Genomic DNA, 22,540 nt, shown 5'->3' with positions numbered 1-22,540 from the left:
GGGGGGTTTTAAATGCATAGATATAATTGTTCAGAAATGTAAGGAACAGCATCTTCACTTAATGCTTTGCAATAGAAATGTTCCTTCTCCCTTGAAGTTTATTAAACAGGTTTAGAGGTCAGACTGATACTTTCATTGATACACTGATACATTGATACGTGCATTTATGATTTATGCATAGACTGGACTGTGTAATTATGATCTACAGGTATTCACTTTCAACTACAACACATAGATTTGGAATCCAGGTAGCAAAGATGAGCCATTCTACATTAAAGGAGATGAGTTTCAGAGCAGCCTGATTGGAGACATTTACTGAGGCACAAACACACACACGCACAAACACACACACGCACGCACGCACCCACGCACACACACACAAACTGGACACCCATGGGGGCCACAGCAGGGACCATCTGCAGTGGAAGAAGTGAAAATGACGGTTGGAGTCAGCAGGTAGCGTTTTGTTTTGTTGGGCGAAAGCTTTAACAGACAAACTCCTGTCTCATGCGGATGATCTGCAGTAAGGCGGCCTGGACATCCTCGTCCATATGACCCTATGAGAGAAGAATGGTCAGAATGAGGTTCAGTCACTCTGTTGTTATATAAATCTAACTTATGATGTGCTGCAGCTGTTGATGCCGAAACATCTTTAATGAGTCATTAATAAAGCTGAAGAAAGGCTTTAAGAAGTGATGCTTGGATCAGGTGTGACACAGGGATTGTTCATTACTAGATGAAAATGCTTAATGACAAAAGACCAAACACATTTGGGTTCACATGAATGTTTTTAAGCAGATTACGGACTAGTCTTTCAAGTGTGTATTTAAAAAACAAAAACAAAAACAAAATATTTTAAAGGCTAACAGTTCAATAAATGTTTATCAACTCTGCTATGAAAGAGTTTAAACTCAACTATTTGAAGAAAAAAACAATTGGGGGGGATCAGACAGACTTTCCTCGTCAAACATGTTAAAGCTCAGGAAGGTCAGACAAATCAGTCTTTTAAGAGAGGTTTCTAGGATGAACTTACCTGTGCAGCACTCAGAAGATGAGTTCGATAAATTGAAACCACCTCCCTGTGTTGCCTCTCAGCATCCTTTAGGAGCAGAAGACAAAAATAATATCAGTCCTCTAGTATCTGCCATCATGTGATTTGAGTTATGATATGTGCAGACGGGTTTCAGCTACAGTGATGGAGATATTGATTTTTTTTCTTCCCCCATGTAACGGAGGCACAGCAAACACTGTAGAATCACTGCTCACATCAGATACTTCATGTGGTTTGTATGTCTCACTGTATGAACTAACCAATGTGTCAGTCATCCATAATACAAATCTCTTTCGTCTGTGCACACCTTTTCTAAATCTAGAGATAACCAAACCAAAAGTTAGCAGCATTAACTTTTTCTAGACTCTGAAATAACATGCTGGATATTATGCACACTCAGAGAAAAACAATGACTGCATTGAATAGCAGACTAATTAGTACATATATATTTCTGTATTTAATATTTGACATGTTAATAATAATGTGTCTACTCACAGCCAGCTGTTGCTGTAGGCTCTTGATCTGGGCTTGGAGTGTGTCCATGTGCTGCGTCTGTCTCTTGTTGGGCACGTTGCTTGTGTAGGCCAGCTGTGACAGACCATTCAGTGCCTGCTTCAATCGCTCAACATCTGTCAGCAGCTCCGTGATCTGACGTAGAGACACCAAACACAAGCAAGTATTCATTTCCGTACATTTTTCTGAGAAAAAATGTCATACCCAGGAATAAAAAACAAATTGTGTCTTTAAAAGTCTACATGCATTTTCCTTAAAGAGTTGGAGTAGATTAACCCTCAAACAGATGCAGTTTAACTAACATAACAATGACTAAGCTCATCGGCATCTATTAAAAAATGGAATTGTGATATCATGTTCATGTTACCTTCTTGTCTTTAGATTCAGTCTGCTGAGCTGATGTCTGAATTCTCTTCTGGAGGTCACAGATGGTGCTGAGAGACTCATCATATCTCTCTTTAAGCTCTCTGATTTCTCTCTCAATGGCGTGTCTCTTCTCCTGGACGGCCTCCATCTCCGTCCTGGCTCTGGTCTCACCCTCTTTTGCTCGCGTGGCTCCCCGTTGGGCTTCCTCACACGCCTCCGCTAAGCTCAGCAGCTTGTTGCTCAGGTTGGCAGCCTCCTCCTCCAGCTGCCGCTTCTCCTTCTTAAGCTCGTTCATTTGGTCTTCAGGGTAGTGAATCTCCTCGAGAGCCTGTGTGGCTTGAAGGAGCTCAGATTGCAGAGCAGATACGTCTTCGGCTCTCTGGGCGTTGTTCTCCTCCTCTTCTCGAAGAGCAAGCCGAAGCTTAGCAACCTCAGCCTCCAGGGCGTCATTGGCTTTTGCGTGTTCTAGCAGCAGAGCAGCCTGATCCCCGCGGCGTTCTTGCAGCTCTTTCTGTAAGGCACAAACCCTCTGTGCCTCCTCCTGCTGAGCCTCTCTCGCTTTCTTGCAGTCAGCCTGGGCTTGCTGCATGGCATCGTTGAGGGCTTTAAGCTCCGTGTCATATGTTGCAATCCGGGTCAACTCTGATTTCAGACGCTCCTGGAGGTTCTGGATCTGTGTGTTGCAGTGGGCATTCTGCTCCTGAAGATCAGCTTTCTGCCGTGTTAGTTCCTTGTACTCCAGCTCTAAGTCGACCAACTTCTTGGTCAATTCTTCAGATTTACCCTTGAACTCTCCCTCCACGTCTTTGTGCTTCTCACTGGTGACTATCGCAGTGTCCAGTCTCTGTTGAACAGATTCCATCTCAACTTTTAGTTTCTCTTTCTCCTGTTTGATGCTCTCTCCAGCAGACCTTTCTTTGTTATATTTCTCTTCTATTTCCAACAGCTTTACTGTCAACTCCTTCACCTGGGTGCTGTAGGAGTTTTCTTTCTCCTCGGCTGCTGTCAGTGGGATAAACTTAGACTGAATAGCTTCCTGTATGGTATCAAGTTCTATTTTCTGAGCCTCCAACTCTTGGGTAAGTCTGATGTTTTCCTCCCGAGCCGACACATGCATCCCAGACGCTTCATTTGCTCTATTCTCTGCCTCCACCACAGCAGCATTCAACTTATCTAGGACACATTTGTGGTCCTTAACACTTATATAGTCTGTTTTCATCTCCAACTGGACTTTTTCCCACTCTTCTTTCAACATATCGTTTCTTTCTTTCACATTCTTCAGTTCTTCACCACTTTCTCTTCCCTTGGTCTCCAACTTCAACATCTCAGCTTTAACACTCTCTAAGGTGGAGCTAAACTCCATCTTCACCTGCTCATGCTGCTGTCTGGGAACATACTCGCCCTCCAAGCTCTCTTTCAGAGTCTGGCTCTGTGTGCTCAGCTGTACACATTCTTTATCTCTATCGTCACATTTCTTCTGCAAAATTTCAAGTTTCTTCATCAGGTCTGCATTTTGAGATCTCAGATCATCCGTCTCGGTCTGCTTCTCTTCACTAGCAATTTTGAGGCTGCTGATATTCTCCTGCAGCGAGGTCCTCTCTGCCTGAAGCTGCTGGACTTGTGCCTCTGCTTTTCCGTAGCGTTCACTGGCCTCCACCAGTTTGTCCTCCAGGTCCTCCAAAGCCGTCACCATGTTCCTCCGAGCTTCATCGTGATCTTTAATGGGTATAAGGTCGAGCCCGATCCTGCTGTTAAACTCATCCAGCTGCTCTCGCAAGATATCTCTTTCCTCTTCACTCTCCTCCACCTCCTGAATCAGAGTCTGACTTTTTGCAGTCAAATCCACCAGTTTTCTTTTCAGTGTTGCATTTTGCTCTTCCAGAGCTCCCAGTATCCTCTGCTGCTCCTCAGACATCGCCCCTGATCCCCCGTGTGATGATGGACCATCCAGCTTTTGATGGAGCTCAGCCACCTCCTCCAGCACGCGATCATAGTCTTCCCTCAGCTCAGCGATCTGCCGTTCTTTTTCATCGACTGCGTTGGTCAGCAGGTTTTTCATGTTGTCAAACTTCTCAGCAGGAACTGTGTTGCCATGTTTAGTCTGGGCCTCCTTCAGCTGGTCTTCCATTTCTAAAAGGGTTTCGCCTAGTTCATCTCTTTCTGCAGTCAGAGCTCCCAGGTCTTGGTTCAGCCTCTCTGCCTCGGCTGCTAGCTGGCTCTCGCTGCTCTTGTACTCTTCTAAGGCCTTCTCACTCTGTTTGAGGCGGTTACGAACGCGGCCCACTTCTGCTGAAGCACCTTCATACTTGGCTTTGATATCTTGCAGCTGGGCACGCAGTTCCTCAGTCGACTGGCCTCCCAAATGTTCCTTAACGGCGACCACATGGGCTTGGAGCTGCTTGACTTTACACTCAGAATCCAGCATCCTCTTCTGGACATCCCCCAAGGCGTCCTCGAGCTCTTGCACCTGCTGGTCTGCCTGCTTCTGGATGGCGTCTCGGCTCTGGACCAGCTCATGGCATTCTCGGGTTTTACGGCTCAAGGCAGATTGAAGCCGTGCCGTCTCTTCATCTGCTGCCTGTTGTCTTCTCTTAACGGCCTCGAGCTCATGTCGGAGTGTGTCCAGTTCACCAGAGAGGTCCCAGGCCACAGCAGTGGGACTCCTCTCTGGAGGTCGGGACATGGAACGCATCATTGCAGCTTTCTGAGGTGCCTGCAGAGAAAGAGGAAAAACACACTGAATATCACACCAAAAGAGTCACAAAAGACTGAATACATTGGAGTTCTGAACAATTTTTACCTAGGACAAGCAAGAAAACCAACCAGGTTCTGGAGACTATTTTAGCATGTTAATCTTTACACCTCTTTTGACACTTATTATATTCAGATATTTGTAATGTGAGACATTTTTCCAGATTAGAAACATACCTGATCAGAATCCAGGCTGTGAGCTTGTTTGATGAAAGAGTTCTCTTTACCTGCATGAAAAAATAAGAATTTAGAGCTTCTATTCCTCTGCTGATGACAGAGATAAGAGCTTCTGATTTTTCTTCAACATTTCAAAGATCAATGGAAGATTACCTTTGATAACAGACTGCCCGGAGTAATCCCCCTGTGAAGACACATAGATGCACATACACATTACAAATGATTGATCAAAGACATTTTAGTCTAAAATTAATTAAATTAAATGTTAGTACTTTAATGTCTAAAATGCATTGATTTATGTAAAAAAAAATAATAATAATAATAGTTCATTAGGTACATCCGGTTTAGAGAAAGTACAGCAGCCTGCCATAAAATAATGTGTACTGATAGGTGCTTCTATTTCGATCCTCCCATTAATGACAGACCAGGCTCTCTGAATAATGTTCAGTAGTAAAAGTTCACCAGTACAGACAACATCTTCAAAAACTTCACAGCTGAATCAAAGCCGCTATGAACCAGGTTCACTAAAACTGAACATTTAGTACAAAGGATGTCATGCTGGACTGTCGTGTTAGGCTGCATTTTATCAGTTGTTCCTAAATTCTACACCACTGTACATATAATAAAGAACTCACTTAGACTTTCCATAAAAAGCCTTAATTCTCTGGTCAGCAACATATTTAACACAGCTTGAGAGGCACTTGAAGATACACATATATACATTTCAAATATTTATTCTAAGTCTGAATAGGAATTAAGAAATCCTAAATCCATTGATTTCCCCCGAGGTTAAGCCTCTAAGCACATGTCTGATAAGAATTAAGTGACTGACCAAAGTGCTCCGGAGCTGGACTTTGACAGTCTCCAAGCCTCGAGCCCCTTCCTCTCTTTCTTTGGCACTGAGTAACACTTTCAACTGCTCCCTCTGGGTCAACAGACAAAAGAGGAAAAGGCACAGGTCAGGTCGAGTCATGAGTAACGAGGCACTTTCAATGACTTGATGTTAGCACCTTTAGTGGGAGTTCATGTCAGGAAACATTTTGTACTGACTTCTTACTGTAACTTTATTTCTATGATCCAGCAAATCGAATACAAATCCTGTAATTGTTAATATACGTGTTAAACAAAAACTCATTTATATCTTAATATTTGTAGATCTAGATTTTCAAACAATATATTTCACTTGTACATTACATACACTGGTATGTGTTGTCTTTTAAACTCTTACACCAAACACCTACTAAATAATTCAGTGCTCTGCAGCCTGACTTCTGTCACTACTGCAGATCCTTCAAAGGGGCTTAGGGAGGGAACTGAGAGTAAAATAATCCTTCAAAGTGCCTTAAGCACTGAGGCAATCCAAACGAGAACACACCAGGTTGCTCTGATATGTATGAATATATATGTATTAAAGGTTCTGAACCATATTGACAAATACAGATCCAGTCATTCAAAGTAACCGTGTCTGAAACATTTACTGGGAGAAAAAAAAAACACAAGGACACCACAACATAAAAGTTTCACAGGAAATACAAGTAATCTTCATTTTCATCAGTTACTTTAATGGAAATTAAATCTCTCAGTTTAATTTCCTGAAAATTCAAAATCTGAATTTTTTTACAATTTCTAAAAAACATATATTCCTTTATGTTTATTTTCTGTATACTATTAAATCTTGAGCTGCAGTAGCACTTGACCATGATTCCTGAGTTTGGGGACTTGGTAGGATGTTATCTGGTGCTGATAAGTCATAGCTGATGGCACTTCAGGCTGTGCAACTTTTATCTTCAACCCATGTGCTTTGAAACAGCAACCAGCAGCTTCCTCACAGGTTTGTTCCAGTTTCATTTGCTTTTTTAAGGTTTCAGCGGTCACACATTCATTTAAGACTGAGGCTTTATACTGCTGTAACATAATATGCTTCCAATGTAAGAGTCTTAGGAACAGATTAAAGACCTGCTTGAAAGAGGCCCACAATAAAAACGCATACCTCTTTTTGAGTGTCTTCCACAGTAATCTTCTCCTGCCGATGAAAAGAAAGATGAAATACAATCAGTTGATTGAGTAATAAACTATTGACAAGATGCCACTGAAAGTCATTCACTAAATGTCTTTTCCCCCCGCAGTGAATAGATAATGGATCCTGTTGGATAATGGTGAAATTTTTATATTAACTTAATGTAGCCTTTTAAAGGTAATCACCAATCTGTTTGTGAGCACTTTATTAAAAGGCAGCCTCCTCTAAAAGGCTTTACTGTTGTTATGTAAATGGAGCCCAGGACTATGGGATATCAAGCCGAGAGAGACGGACTCAGCTCCACTCTTATAATTATGTGTCACTCAAAGCTCTTGGAGGACAATCAGAACTGCTTTCCAACCGACAGAAAACCATGTGCACTGACAAAATTGAGCCCGTAAAGGGCAAGCATGGCCAGAGTTTTTTTTTTTTTTTTTACTGTATTGCATTGTTTCATCAACGTCACTTTCTCTTGTTCTCTTCCAGTTTTGTTTACCTGTGTGAGCTGTTGTTGCAGCATGTTGACCTTATCTAACAGGACTCTCTGCTCCTGGTGGTACTTTCTGAGACTCTCCTGCATGGTCTCGTTCTGCCTCTCTAAATCCTGGAGAAAAAAAAAACATTCATGCATAAACCATGAAAATATGCAAACAGCCAAAAATCTAGTCACTGAATGCTAAAAAATGTATTGTTCATCAGTACTTCAAAGATTTGGATATCGTGATGATTCATTTTTACTCTTAATGAAGGGAATTAAAGCAAAATTGTCTTTCATATAAGCTGCTTAAAGAAGCATTAAGTTGCATTAAAGAAAATAAGTGAATGGATGTTTTATTGGACAAGGGAGGCTGAAGTTATACAGCACTTACATGTATGATCTGATCCCTTCTACAAGCCTCAGCAGCCTCTGATCTCTCCACTGAATGCTGCAGATAAAACAGGATCCTTTTAACAACCTTGCTTTGAAGATATAACAATACCATATTCTTTATAGAAGTACGGAACAACTCTCCTTTTGAATCACTAGATGGCAGTCATGTACATCCGAACACCAGGGAGAAATCAACAGTTTCAGAAATATGATAAGGCTGAACTCATCAACAGCAAGTCCAAGAAATAATGTGTGAAATATGGAACATTGGGATGAAAAGGCAGAATCTTAAGACACACACTTCAAAGTGTATTAGCATTTAAATGCCAGACAAGAAAGGTCGTTGTTTAACAATTCCATCGAGGGCTTTGTGGTTTTACCTTGAACTTTGCCATATTTAACAAAGAAGGAGTGGAATGGACGAGACCAATTTACCCATCATGCTGTCCATAGACATGAGGGTCCTCACAAATATGTAAAGCTACTGTGATTTTAAATGGATGGGGTCAACCGGAATGCTGCAGGATTACCTGTCGCTTCCACTGTTCCATCTTTGCAGCTTCTTTATCTGTAATGAAGGACAGAAACAGTGAGTTCAGATTTCATTTTCCTCGTACGTCGTGTTATCAAGATTCAACACAAACAGCTATGTTTACAGAGCAGCATTATTTAAAGGAAGAATGTGCAACTTTTTGATCCAGTAGATGTCGCCCTTGAGCACCAGCATGAAACCAAAACAAACTTCTGTTTGTGGCACCTCCACAAGCCTCCACTCTCCTCCAGCGACACACCTCCAACCCTTCTCCACTCGCTTTCGCATGAAGGAGTTGTCAATTAGAAAGCACCATAATAAAGCACCATTAAGCGAAAGCGGCGGACAAAAGTGTCCTTTTCTCGAGCTGCAATTGCCTGAGTCCTGCATCGTTGTGTTAGCAGGTTAACGTTAGCACACTTTGGATAACTCATAGCTTCTTATTGCACATAAACTGACACAGAATGGCGTGATCTAAAGACACTTATGTGACATCCAAATAAGCAGTGTATGTCAAGACCATGGCTTTAGAGGATGGCTGTCTCTTATTATAGGATCAGTTGTACAGGATACAGCGATCGTGCTTATCATGCATGTGTTGCTGTTTTTTCCTCTCACCTCTTGAAACTTTGTCGAGATAACTTTTGACTATCGCAGCAAGCTCCTGGTTCTTGCTGAGGCGAGCGTAGTGAAATGCATCGTGGCCCAAACCGTCAACTGCCTTCACGTCAATGCCGTTCTTCAGCAACACCTCAACCGCATCCTTACAGCCAAACTCACAGCCCAGGATCAGCGCCGTTCTGAAGGTCAACAGAGACAGTTAATGAACTGAGCAAGAACAAGAGCACTGACTAGTTATGAAAAACACTGTGTCTATAAAAAAACATCACAATGAGAAGCAAAACAACAACAATGCCCTGTGTTTTGTTTCAATGATGCTGAATAATTCAGGCCTGTGGAAGCTGAGTTGAGTTGTTTGACTATCTTGTTTATTACATTTTAAAGAATGATATTTATTTGTGTAATGCTGCTATAAAGCCACAATACTATAGTTGAACTAAATATTATTATACTTTTATGATTACATTTATAGTGGAAAGGTAAGACTTTCCTTTAGATTTATATTTGCAATGATTTAAGTAAACACATTTTTAACAACATACAGAATTAAGCTTTTTTTAATTCTTCAGTGCATATTTAAAAGCAAGTTTATAACTGTCCTGTACACATTCACCTTCTATTACTGTTGCAGACTTCAATGCTGTCCTATTTTCATTTTTTCTTCCTGTTTTGGCATTAATCTTCAACACAACAAAGGTTTATTAAAATGTTGTAGAGTTAGTGTATGATAATTGTGTTTATCTGATAAGAACACAGAATATTCTGTGAATTAATTTGAATATCAGGAAGACACTGTAAAGTCTTTACAAGAAAACAAAAACTAAATTGTAATAAGCTAGACCTTTTTTGCATCATCAACCAGCACCGTAACACAAACGCTACCTTTTGTAAATAACACACATTTTGCATTATTAAAGTGCACAGTAGCCAGCCCTACCACAGACAAACACCACACGGGTTGATATATCTCACTTGTTTTGTTTGTCCCTCGTGGTGATGTCAGCCCCTCGCTCCAGCAGCAGCTGACAGATGCGTGGATGACACATCTGGGTTGCAAGAACCAGAGGTGTCCTCCCGTCCTGGAGAAGAAAAAAAAAACAGACATACAGATAAAAGAAGGCACACAGATACATCTATCCACAGACACAGCTATAATAGTATATAATATAACCACCTATACAGTCTAGACAATATTTTTGTGCTGCTCAAACCAATCATACATGCAGGTGATTGCGATTGACAAGGTAACAATTTTATTTTCTACAATAATAACTATGCATGAGGAAGAGGGAAAAAAAACATGGAAATGAAAGTAGTAGAATTTTCATTCATACAAAATCACTGGCATTCACAGACGCTCCGCTGTCACAGAGAAGTTTCACGCTGGAGGAGCAGCCGGCCATGACTGTGGAGGGAAAAAGAAGGGTGGTAGACATTATCTATAATCTAAAGCTTTGGATGATCTTTTAATGCAATGACAAACACATAGAACATTTCTGTAGTATGTAAGGGTTTTCTTCAGAGGAGGGTAGAGAAGGGAGTAAATGAAGTTAAGTTGATAAGGTCGATTTTAGAGTCAGCACTACTGCAGCACAGCAGAGTCATGTCTTACCAGCATCATGTAGAGCGGTTCTTCCTTGTAGGTCCACATTCCCAACTGGACAGTTGTGCTGTAAAATATCACATGCACACGTTGGCAAGGCAGATTCAAGAGCAGCTCGTTATTTTACTAGAACTCGAAAATCCTCATCCCTTTAGAATACATTTATTTTTTAAATAATCAACTATTCAACAACATATTGTATTTTGAAGTGCCACCACTGAGAAAGTTGATTTAACTAGCGTAGCATAAATACACAGTGCCATTATTCATGGCTCTATAGGCTAGGACAGATGATGCTGTTGAGTCACTTCCTTCTGGTGTTATACTCTCTGAAATTACTGTCCATGTAGCTGAGCGAAAAAAAGGTCAAATGGGAACAAATTTTAAAGTGGATAATGAAGTAAGTCTGATTTCACTGCAGAGTATTTGAGCCTGAATGTTCAGTTATTCAAAGCCAAAATTATTTAGAAAAAGTGTAGAGCTCATTAACACTCACATCGACTAAAACCAGATGGAAAAAAAAATCATTTTACAACGATGAATTTCATAATTAATTCCTGCCTTTCTTGCCTCAAATTTACTTTCAGTAAGAATTTAAAGTTATAATTTAATTGCAACAGAAAGGGAGTCTTGAAACATTTATTTCCACTGGTTGATAGTAGAATTTGAGCTGCACAAGAAGGTAGGTCATATTAGGCCAAGTGGCGCCGCGCTGATATGTTTGTGACATCGCTACACAGTCAGTCAGCTGGTTCAACCTGGATGGTGATGAGGGCCTGCTATGAAAGCCTTGAGGACTCAATGCTAACAGGGGCATGGTGTTGCTGGGTAAGCTTGCCAGTGAGCTCAGCCCCCCCCCCCCCCCCCCCCTATAAAAACCCAACTCTCTCTAGCAACAAGGGCCAAAAATTAGCAACACGCTCAAATGACAAAGCGCAGACGGGGGAGGGGTAAAAAGAGTGGCAATGGGAGCTGACTTGGTGCCTGGAGGAGGGATATCCTATACCTGACAGAGGGGGCTAGTGGAGGTTGTAGGGGTTGGGTGTTGGGGTCCAGCTGCTATGTCTGGTGTGATGACGGCACCCAGAATGGACGGCAGGTTTGCAGCAGGGAAGGCTTGTCAACACAGCTGACAACCCTCCTGCCAAAAGCTGTGACCCCTGTTAGATCACTGCCATGCCATGGAGGGGGGGCTAACACGCTGTGAGACCACAATATTGCAGAGATAGCTGCCTCATTGTAAACACATAAATCCTCCAGTAGGTCATGGTGACTCAACAGGGCCTACTGTTGACCGATAAGAAGTGGGCTCAGCTGCCAGAGCTGTTTGGCCATAATTATTTAAAGGAGATGAAAAGGAAACTGCTCCGACTAGAAGATGACGAGGAAGGGACTCTGTGAGTCATGCGTACAGCAGTTTGAGGATACAAAAACCAGCAGGAGCAACAACACCAAAAAAACCCTTAACTATGGAAATTAACACTATATGAAAAGTTATCTTGTAAACTGCCACAGTTTATCACAGTTACCATCAGATAGTTTGAGAGGAACAAAGGGAGGATCTCTGCACTTTTACCTGCAAGAGTTTCTGCACACAAAGCGAATGTCCATTTCTGCAAGCCAGATGGAGAGCATTTTTACCTGAAGGGATAAATACAATAATTGTTAAGAGTCAAGATTTTGCATGTCTGTATTTTCAAAGCCGAAAGCTGCATTTGAAATACTGAACCCATTGTAAACATAGACAGTGTACCTGTGGTGCGTTATTTGTTCTAATTGGTTCGTAATTGGCTCACTTTGCTTTAAGCTGCAGTTTCTCTACACACAGACTCTGGTGACATACTGCACACAGCTTTCCCCCGCCTTTCTATCTACTCTTTATGCAAAACAATTTAGTTCTCAACTCAATTGAAACTGAAAACTTTTTCTGTTAAGTTTTAAGACTAAAACTCATGAGATAAATATTCATAGTGTGTACTTTTCATGAGGATAGAAGCTATTCACAAACTCTTGATAGAAATTTTGTCAGTAGCCCTCTTCAGACTGCCTTTCATGGCATGATATTTACGTCCCTGCGATGTTTTGCCCTGTCTCGTCTTCGGAGGTAGTAACAGAGGTGTTACAGGGGTGAAACAGGATCAACTTATCCAGCCAGAGGGGGCAGCACTGTGTGTTTGTACATGTCTGACTGTGTGTGTGTGTGTGTGTATGTGGAGCTCCAGCTGTGCCATGCTTCTGCAATGCTGAAACACAATGTAATCCACAGACTAAGACACAGATAGTGCGCTGTTTCAGAATCAATATGAATGTCCAAGGACGTAATGATGGTTGAGCTTAGTTACAGCACTTTTGTGAAAACGCAGTCTGAAAAGAGCTAGTGTTTAATTTAAACATTGACCACCAACAAAGAAAGAGTGCTTCTATTCGTTCACTGCAGAACAAAATGTTCAATGTGGGGGCTGGTGTCCTTGAATTATTTAATTTTATTTTGCGAGATGGTTTTAATTAACAATAATTTTCTCAACACACAGACGCAAACCTCTGGTGTCATACAGCACACAGCATGTTCTTGTTGAATTATTTTATTTATACTGATACTGTGTGATGTTTTAAATATATATTACACCCAGACTAATAATGAGAATAACCCCAGCAGACGACTTCCATTTAACCTTAACTCACCAGTGGCGTCAGTCCCAGTGATGTCAACATTGTGTCCCAGGATGAGATTGAGACATTCCAGGTGTCCTCGTGTTGCAGCCAAATGAAAGCTGAAAAATAAGACGAGATATGGAAAATGTTAGGAGAGAAAAACAGAGATGAGGGCATATGATTAAAGGACTGAACAGCATTCAGTACATACTAGAGGAGGTGCAACAATGACAGGGTGTAAAGAAAGAGAGGGAAATGGAACCACTGGGCATATGATGTTTCCATGGCAATTAAAAGCTACAAAAACAGCATTTTCTTTTCTCAATGTTCCAGCGTCACATTTTTATATTTGAGTAATATCTATTGATAACAAAAAAAAACAGAGGTTGCAAAACAACTTTCTGTCCTTTTTTATTTTCCATTCCTCCCTTTCTTATGTGGATGTGAAGATATCACCTCTGGCGCTGTTCAAACTGAATAAACATCTACAGAAAGTGAAAAGAGTTCCAAGTTTATGAATAATGTTTTTATATCACAATGAAACTTTCATAGGGGCTTTAATCTCTGCTTTCACTTTTTGGCTTGCGTAATGTAAATGGCCTGAATGATAACACACAATATGACTCCCTACCACAATCACTGACCTCAATATTATTTCAGTTCATTACACATTGAAACACTGGTTGAAATCTAGGGGCACAACTTTTAACCCTAAATTGATAACAAAAGTAAAAACTAATAAAAAAAAACATTGTTTTGCCAATGACAACATTTCAAGATTGCACAACAGTTCTACTTTTACTTGTTATCTACTGACTCTATTGAGCAGTTTCCCACTACACGTTTGCCAACAAGTCTTTAATCATCACTTCTGACTGGAAACATTCCTGCTCCCCTTCTCTGATTTAACCCACAGTAGCTCTGCCGGCGCTGGCTGTCAGAGTCTGCAAAGCACTTGTGTGTAAACCAATCTCTGCCTGTCACCCATCAAGCTGCTTGAGCCCGTTTATACACTAACCCTGAGGTATCTGCCAAGGAGACAGCGAGGCTGTCACCTCAACACTGGCGTGGGTATTAAAAGCCGTGTTGATGGCCAGGAGATGTTGGTTCTCGGGGAAGCAGAGGAGGGTCCTGACCTCTCGGGGCAAACAGGAGACAGGAAGCAGACCAGAGCTATCCAAATGAGGGGGACATAAGAGATGCGACTCTACAAGTTCATGAGCCAAAATCCTTTCCAAAGGTTGACTGAAGGAATGCTTCTGAACAGAGTCAAAAATATATACACGCAAACTTGAACTGGGGTGGTGGATTTCCCCACTGACTTTCAGACGGGGAGTTTCACTAAAAGACTGGAAACCGTGTCTGAATAACTACATTATGACTGTATGCAACAATAACAAAACGTGTTACATTTAAATAGATTTAATTCCAATAAAATAGTCTAAAATAAAGTAAACTAACTCAACCCAGCGACCCCTGCCTTCAAAAACAGGAAAAACCTAAAAGAACAGAAAAACGTCAGACAACGAGCAAGCACAATGACTCGGTTCAGTTATATATTCTATAGATTTCAGTAAAATGGTTAGAGGTAGATTTTGGCAGACGAATGGATCTGGCTTTAAGGGAGCACATTCACCTATGACATTTCATCTCCACACCTGCTCCTTGGGCGGATTTCAGGTTGACAGCCTACAGGATAGGGTTGCTATTTTTAGAGGGAGGACAGGGAAGAGTAGACCCCAGAGTAAATGTTGGTGGCTAAGCCATATACAATATTGTGCGTCTGTAGAGGCACAACAGTCAAAGTATCGTGGCTGCTGTAGTTTCCAATATTTTCTTCGATCATTTCTACAACCTTGTGCAAGTCTTTGTCAGTCAATATAATACAAAACACTTTATAGTGTTCGGGACAAAATGTTGACGTCTTGTAAGTTGGATTCAGACCCAGTATTCAATAGAGTTGTTTTGGTACAACACCAGTTTCTTCATCAGCCTCTGATTATGCCTAAAATTATTTTTTTGTGATTAAGCCAGTACTTGTAGCCATCTGATACCATCACTTATTAGCCCCCAAAATATAAACTGGTTTCAGTTCATTTATAATGTGATAATAACAAACAATGTGATGGTAGCAGAGAGTGTTAGCCAAAGCTAGTAAAACATCAGCAATCAGCATTTTCCCAACAATAATATGGATTTTTTTTAAATCCTGAGAGATACTCAGTACCAGCCGACACTTAAGACCAAGTATCAGAATATTATCAGGAAGGAAAATGTTTCATCTGAACATCTCTAGTATTAAAAAACATACGCCGTTTTTGTTTAGGATTGTCTAGACAATATCTTCAGTCTGTTCCAAATATATAATAAGATAGAGCTCCACCTCATGTAGCTGTGAAACTCGCAGCTTGCTATTGTTGTCTTTGAAAGACACTTGAGCAGAAAATTCATTACTGCTAATCCTGACAAACAATGTGCCAGACAAAGTCAGTGCCAGTATCGTGCTGCGAGCTGCAGCAAGCAACAGCCTTGAATAGTGGTCTGCTGTCATGTGGATGACTTCTGCTGCTAAGCCCTCGTCAGCGAGCTAGCACTACTGCACAGAATGAGCAGGTGTGATGGGTTGGCTTACCTCACTGGGGTCAGGCTAATGCCATTGCAGAGATGTAAACTGTTTACTTAGCTGGAAGCCTCAATGAAATAGTTACAGCTGAATTCATTAGCTGAACACAGCGATGCTAATCCAGGATACAGCAAATTATATAAGGGGGCAAGCCGTTTGTAATTAGTTTCCCCACAGAGGTCCATGATTACAAGGAGTAGCCATGCAGCATTCCTTTGTTGGTCAGAGAGCCATCGACATGTGCTGGTCTGTGTGTGGCCCGCTCAACTATAAGCAGACATGCGATTGTGGTACACTTTAGTTTTGGCTGGAGTTGGCAAAAACATGACCTCTTTCTATAAATGTTAAGTGTTGATTTTATAGTTAACTAGTTCTACACTGTCAGCCCTGCAGGGTCTCATTAAACAACAAGTGTGCTGACTGTGTTCGTGTACAACAGCCTCCTTAAACAGTCTGTCAGTGGTACAATGGCTGCCATCATTCTTGATTTAGTTCTGACAAATTCTAGCACCTTATTATGAGACCAGGCATTTATGAAGTTGTGCGTTTAATTCCGTTTACTTACATGTATGCATGTATACAATCATTGGTCTTTGCAGTGGTAGCACCAGGGAATTTCACACACTGCTGAAAATACTCAGCATCTCTGCTTCTGGGATCTGGTGCTCCATACTTATATTCTCTAACAAAGCCTTTGGTCTGCGGTATGTGCTTCAGGTTTATTTTGACAGTGACTTATTCAGATATGTGGGATTAAAGTGAGGGCGCCTGGCCTCCCAAAGTGCTGCAGTGGGAATCTAGTTTCGTTTTGGAAGAAAACAAAGTATGTTCTCTTTTAAAACAGCTTCATGCAATTCTTTTTAAGGCAAGGGCATTATGATCATTAATAGGAACAAATAGGATCTGTATGAGATACCTGAAATATCTGTGGTCTTGCCTGGTAACCATGCAACATGTGAGAATTCCTTGGACATATTTCAGTGAAGTTGACCTACTTTTCCCCCCTACACCTTCCATTTCTAAACAACATTATCCTTCTTAATATGGTTTTCTAACTAAAACCATATAAAAGGTTTAAGACCAGCTCTTCGCAGAACAAAAGCCCCAAAAAACTGAGTTCACCGCTGAAAATCCTATCTATAAGGAATGGTCTTTAAGTTGTTTACTGATCTGGACGATAGCCTGCAGCTGGAACTACATGTTGACGATCTTACTCTGCAGGGAGTCATTTCCTGTCAGGACTAAACAAACAGACTCTGGACAATGTGGTCATGACTTAACTTGCCACAAACATTCTTTATACCAACTCCCACACTGACCTCTTCATGGACACTAGAAGGGAAATTTCTGCATAGAAAAATGGAGATATAATTGATTGACACAGCAATCATTTTCTATGGGAACATTTTCTTTTTTTTTTTTGGATGGTCATGCAGGGAGACTTGACAGACTATGTGACCTCAAGAAATTACATTATGGGGGTGCTTTTCATGTCCTTATTCTAGAGATAGGACAGTGGAAAGAGTAAGAAATCGGGGAGAGAGAGAGTGGGGAACGACATGCTGTAAAGGAGCCACAGGTCGGATATGAACCCGGGCCGCCTGCTCTCGAGGACTAAGCCTCTGTACATGATGCGCGTGCACTAACGGCTACCAGCGACACCGCCATTTATTTACTTAATTGTTCAGAATTCATAATGTGAAATATTTTTTGTGTTTGTTTACAAAGGCATATAATCTATAGGTCCTGTCTAAGTGTGCATCAGTACAGAGAAGTATTACCGATGTACAATTTAAACATGTTCATTTCTATATATGTTTGTTAAATGGGGTGTCACTCTTTGAATAGCAGCATCAACAAACTGGACATAGATGTGTGGACGTCATAGTTTACTCACGCAGAACGTCCTTCTACGTCGAGCTTGGTGGGGATGATGCCCTTTTTGCTAAGAACAGCAGCAACCTTGTCCACCTCACTACGTTCCACCGCCTTCATCAGCCGGTCGTCATACTTGTTCCAGTCTGTGTTCTGACAAATACAAAAGTAAACCATTAGACATACAGTGACAGTATTTCCTAAAATTTCCAGTCCAGCTAAGCAGGTGTTTCTTCAGCAGAGAGTAAAACCTATAAAACAATTAGCATTTTTTGGTATGACAAATTTATGCCACAGTGACACACGCACACAAAGCACAAAGTTCATGTTTGACACTAACAGAACAGACCTAATGGCAATGTAAATGTTCTTTTTCTAATACAATAACATACCTCAGATAGGGTAAGAGTGATGACTACCAAGTATGGAAACAGAAAATTCAAAAGATTTCAAAGAAGAACATTTAAACAAATCACATGGGCACAACTTGTTATAACAGCTTTGATTTAAATACAGGACATTTGGAAGAACATGAGCAGGAAGCTAAAAGAAATAAAATGCTAAAATAATAATTAAACCATACATAAACTGTACATGTACATAACAGACAATATGTTAAATATAAGGTAATTATGGAGCCTTAATGAGTCACTAAAAGGATGATAATTGTTAGCCTGAAGAGGTTCAGAAAAAATTCCAACACTGTTTTGCCACTTTGTTATAAAAATAGAGTAACCACCAGACAAGCTATGGATGAATGATACAAGTTACAAAGAATACCTACAAAGTGCATGGAGGCGCATTTCAGCCAGCGGCTCATCTTGGGTGAGTGCAGCTGGTCCTTGCACCGTGCTACTGAAAAGGTTGCCATGATTTCGTTTTAAAAAGCCACAAAAAAAAAGAGAAGAAAAGAAAAACAAAGTTTACAAAAAATGTCCTCAGTCTCTTGGTGCTCTCAGCCAGTGAGTGCAACACAAGATGGAGACAAAAGGGTGACAGTCTAAACTGCACTGGAGGTCCTCTTAAGGATCAACCTCTGGAGTTTCCTTCCCTCAAGGCAGAAAAGTTCATTTGGCAGGATTTTCTAAGCATTCCTGAGTTGCTCATAGGCTCTGCCTTGAAGTTCATCACTGCACAGCAGTTTAGTGACGGTTAAAGGGAGAGGAAGGAGGAGGAAGAGGAGGAATGATTGGAGGTGGAGAAGCAGTTGGGCCAGCCCTGCCAGCCTTGGGACCTGCCCTGGCCGGCAACTGCAACTCCTCCTCTGGAGGAAAAGTCAGCTCAGCCTGGCTACCTCCTGCTTCCCCCAAGTGTCTTCCCTTCTGTTCCCGCTTTTATCCTCAAACCTTCTTTTTAAACAAAATCTTCTTTTGTTGCGATACTCTTCCTTTTCTTCTCTGCACAGTAGAGCAGTAACTAAGGAACTTCTCTCTTTGCCTCTTCTGTCCTTTATGAGTGGTCTCCAGTGTCTTCACCCCACCAAATGGCAAGCGGCAGGCTCAGCGGGGTAAATATGTGAGCTCTCCCAGGTTTAAAATATCATCCCCTCCCCGGTAAACAGCAGTGGTGCAGACAGCACTGCAGACTGGTTACCTCTTTATTTTTTGACCCTCCAACCTTTATGTAGTGACTGATAGGAAGACAGGGGCTAAGAATACATTCTGCACATGCCTGCACCATGAGTAATGGCTTTAGTGTCTATCGGCACTGCCAGCATGAAACAAGGCCAGCCAAAAAGACCTTGCTTACATTGCCACCCCCCACCGTGCTCCCTGCTCGCCTCCATCTGAAAATATTAATGTCAGGGGGGATTATGCTTTGCACATTTGAAGTGGTCTTGGCTCTGACCCTCATAGGACACTGGGTTAAGAGCTGCTGTAAAACCATCCATCTAAAGAGAGTGGTGTGGCTCCAAAGCCTCCTGATCCTAGCAGTGTGGTAGCAAGGTTAAAGTCAGCCTTTTTACAACCACCTGTCTGAGACTGCGACCCCACAAAACTACACTTACACTAATCCCCAGACTGTAAACACTGCAGAACTTTCACTTTGACTGGCTAAAAGATGTCAAGAAGAAGATGCAGAGAAAGCTATCCAAGGAACCGTTTTATTTACACACGGCATCAGCTTCTTGTGGCCTTGTGTTACAGGCCAATGCCTGACTGGCGTTAACAGAGCAGAACTGATATCCACAAACATGCAAAAAGACCTCGTCCACATGACATGTCATATGAAGAAGTAGGTGTCAACTTACGAAAGCTGCTCAGCCTTGCATAGAGACAAAGGCGCCAAAATGGCACCTAGCCACAGAGCATACTGTACATAGGTCACGTAAATATCTCACACGGGTACTCTGGTGTGTGTGTGTGTGTGTATTTGTTAGGGAGTCTGTTAATGTACTAGTTAATGATAGGGCTGTAAGCGAGCCACTGAAAGAGTCAACTACTGGTCAATACCAATAAAACAAAGTACACTGGTTTTCAGGTACAACTTGATGTTTTTAAATCATTTTGATTATTGACTCCTTTTTAAAGATACATGGTTTTGAATATAAGGTTACTGAGAATATTTTATGGATGTGATGGCTATTTGAAAGTTAAATGGTCTAGATGAATTCACTTGACTATCCTGCCCCCTTTACGAGGAGGAAAGTTAACGACCAGAACTCATGACGATATCTAGTTTCATATCATGACGTCAATATGATGCAAAGATATCTCCCATCTTTAATTTCATACGATGGAATTGCACCCTGCTGAAAAAAAGACAACAACTTTTGGCATCTGAATATGTCTGAGGTTTGGAATAAATGGCTGAGCTCAACAGCATTTAGTTAGAGGAGTGTTTAGGCTTTAAGGCATTTGAGAATATGTGCAGTATTTTATCTGGATGCTGAAAATGAATCAAACATGTTTAAATGTTCCTGTATTTGATCCATGTTTTAAAAAGCAATAATGGCTTTAAATATCAGATGTTTCTTTATTGTATATTTACTCATTTCAAAAGGCAGATACAAACATTTTTATTTAACCGTTTCATTTGTAAAGGGACCAATATACAATATTAAACATAAATCTTGCCATTTGATGCATTTTATGAAAGTTAGCTTGGAGCTAGTTTACATCTGCAGTCCCTTGGCAGGTCATTGTCGTGTCCTTGTACACTTTTCAAATCATGTCAGAGATATAATTGTTATTGTTCATCAGATGTGCATCTTTTGCTTCTTTTTCCAAACAGAAACACTGGAAAAGCCAGACTCCCTTAGAGGTCTATAGACCCAAGAGGTTAGAGTTTACAGCCATGCTTTTAGCTGCCCCTCCCCCCTTTTTAAACAAGAATTTTTCCTAGGATTGCTATAATAATTGTGTAGGGTGTTGTCGTCATGCTAAGTTTGCTAGTTTCCACCAAACACATAGTATAACTAAGGCTGATAGAAATGCTGATATTAAATTGTGAAAGTGATGGTGCTTAGGTTCCAAAGGCCTGTTTTTTATTTTCGTGTGTATGTGTGGGGTGGGGTGGGGCTCTGTTTAGCTTGCATGTATCAGAAAGAATCATATTAAAACATTACTGGGAAATGTATGCAATGGTGTTTTGGTTAGAACAAGTTTGCATATTATGACAGGATTATATCATATATATATATATATATTATTATATATGAAAACTATAAAAAAGCAATGTATCACTTTTTTCATGTGGGTCCTGGAGGGTTCAGAGCTTTTCTAAGTTACAAGTAGGGGGGGCACCAAGGCAAACAGGCTAAGAACATTAAGAATGTTCTAGATGAATTGCCAGATTTACCAATTTTTCCTTAAAAATACATGAAAGTTTCATGGCTATTCTATAGAAAGCAGTTGTTTTCTGGTTTTACTATTATTTAATGGTGGTCAGGATTCATTTCCATTTTTTTATTCAAGCCTTAATATGGTTACAATAAGGAGAAAGATCAATAACTGCTAAAAACCTTGTAGATATATATATATATATATATATATATATATATAAAATATAAATGTTTCAATATACTCAATTTGTGTAAGACTATTGTTACTAAAATGCATACAGACTACCTTGAAGTACCCAGCTCTCCTCATGCACTGTATCCTCAACAACATGACCATATACAGTATAGGTACACTGTGATGTTGATGCCAAACCGTGTTGTGTGCAACTGAAACAAACACATTACCTAAAGCTTCCATTTTAGCACAGTGACCTTGTGGACAAAACATCACCTGACACTGTATGAGCCATGTCAGGCCTCTACCTGTCCACGCAGATTATTCTGGGTCTGAAAATACTAAGAATACTAAGGCTAAAGACTTTGTCATCTTCAACTCAGGTTTTCCACAGCTGTCAAGAGGCAGTAATTCATTCCAACGCCTCAGTTTCCTGCCTGTCTCTGCCCCTGGCGAGACTAATGGGTTGTTAATGCGTGTAATGTCCTCACAGATGAAATCATCAGCAGAAAATACCCGGCTGGTCATCTGATAACAGACTGGTGCCAACACATAAACATAAAACTATACACCAATATGTGAAGTGATAGTCGTGTCAAAAGCCAAGCTTCAGTCACTGATGGGCTTTCATAAGATTATGACTGTGTGGAGACATGATCGTAAGACACGTCTGGGAGAATACAATCTGACATGTAAAGGAAACCTTTGACATCTTGTGAGTGATAATAGTGAGTGGCACATATGATAACCATGATCGTCCTCCCATATGAATATTTGCTAATTAGCACTTACCAGAAGTCAATCAATCAATCAATCATTATTTGCATAATGCCAATTTATGACAAGTGTTATCTGGAGACGCTTTACAAAAGAGCATATGGGATAATATGCAGGAAGGATCTCTCCTGTGTATTCGAAGAAACGAAGTG

At 40.8% G+C, this 22,540-nt stretch overlaps 1 protein-coding gene across 1 annotated transcript; it reads right to left on the bottom strand.

Moving 5' to 3' along the window:
- Positions 1-259: 259 nt before the first annotated feature.
- On the bottom strand, positions 260-19,224 carry uacab (uveal autoantigen with coiled-coil domains and ankyrin repeats b). The gene is made up of 19 exons (XM_061033290.1): positions 18,437-19,224; positions 17,675-17,805; positions 13,185-13,273; positions 12,079-12,143; positions 10,512-10,569; positions 10,234-10,304; positions 9,872-9,978; positions 8,897-9,078; positions 8,277-8,314; positions 7,745-7,801; positions 7,372-7,479; positions 6,849-6,881; positions 5,691-5,783; positions 5,012-5,042; positions 4,859-4,908; positions 1,932-4,643; positions 1,547-1,699; positions 1,034-1,099; positions 260-557 (listed from the first exon to the last, which is right to left on the bottom strand). The coding sequence occupies exons 1-19, from the start codon at positions 18,521-18,523 to the stop codon at positions 486-488; spliced, it is 4,203 nt and encodes a 1,400-aa protein (XP_060889273.1). The 5' UTR covers positions 18,524-19,224; the 3' UTR covers positions 260-485.
- Between the last annotated feature and the right edge of the window lie 3,316 nt (positions 19,225-22,540).

Source organism: Labrus mixtus, chromosome 1 (assembly GCF_963584025.1).
Source record: "Labrus mixtus chromosome 1, fLabMix1.1, whole genome shotgun sequence".
NCBI lineage: Eukaryota > Metazoa > Chordata > Actinopteri > Labriformes > Labridae > Labrus > Labrus mixtus.
The sequence above is the reverse complement of the archived record's forward strand: the minus strand, read 5'-3'. Positions and strand labels throughout refer to the sequence as shown.

Bases quoted from the DNA above. Each gene is read 5' to 3' on its own strand.
- uacab (XM_061033290.1), bottom strand. From the start codon at position 18,523: ATGGCAACCTTTTCAGTAGCACGGTGCAAGGACCAGCTGCACTCACCC. The intron at 6,882-7,371 runs GTAAACAAAACT...TTTCATCGGCAG, and splicing joins TGCAACAACAGCTCACACAG to GAGAAGATTACTGTGGAAGA. The intron at 5,784-6,848 runs GTATGCGTTTTT...CTGTTGACCCAG, and splicing joins TGGAAGACACTCAAAAAGAG to AGGGAGCAGTTGAAAGTGTT.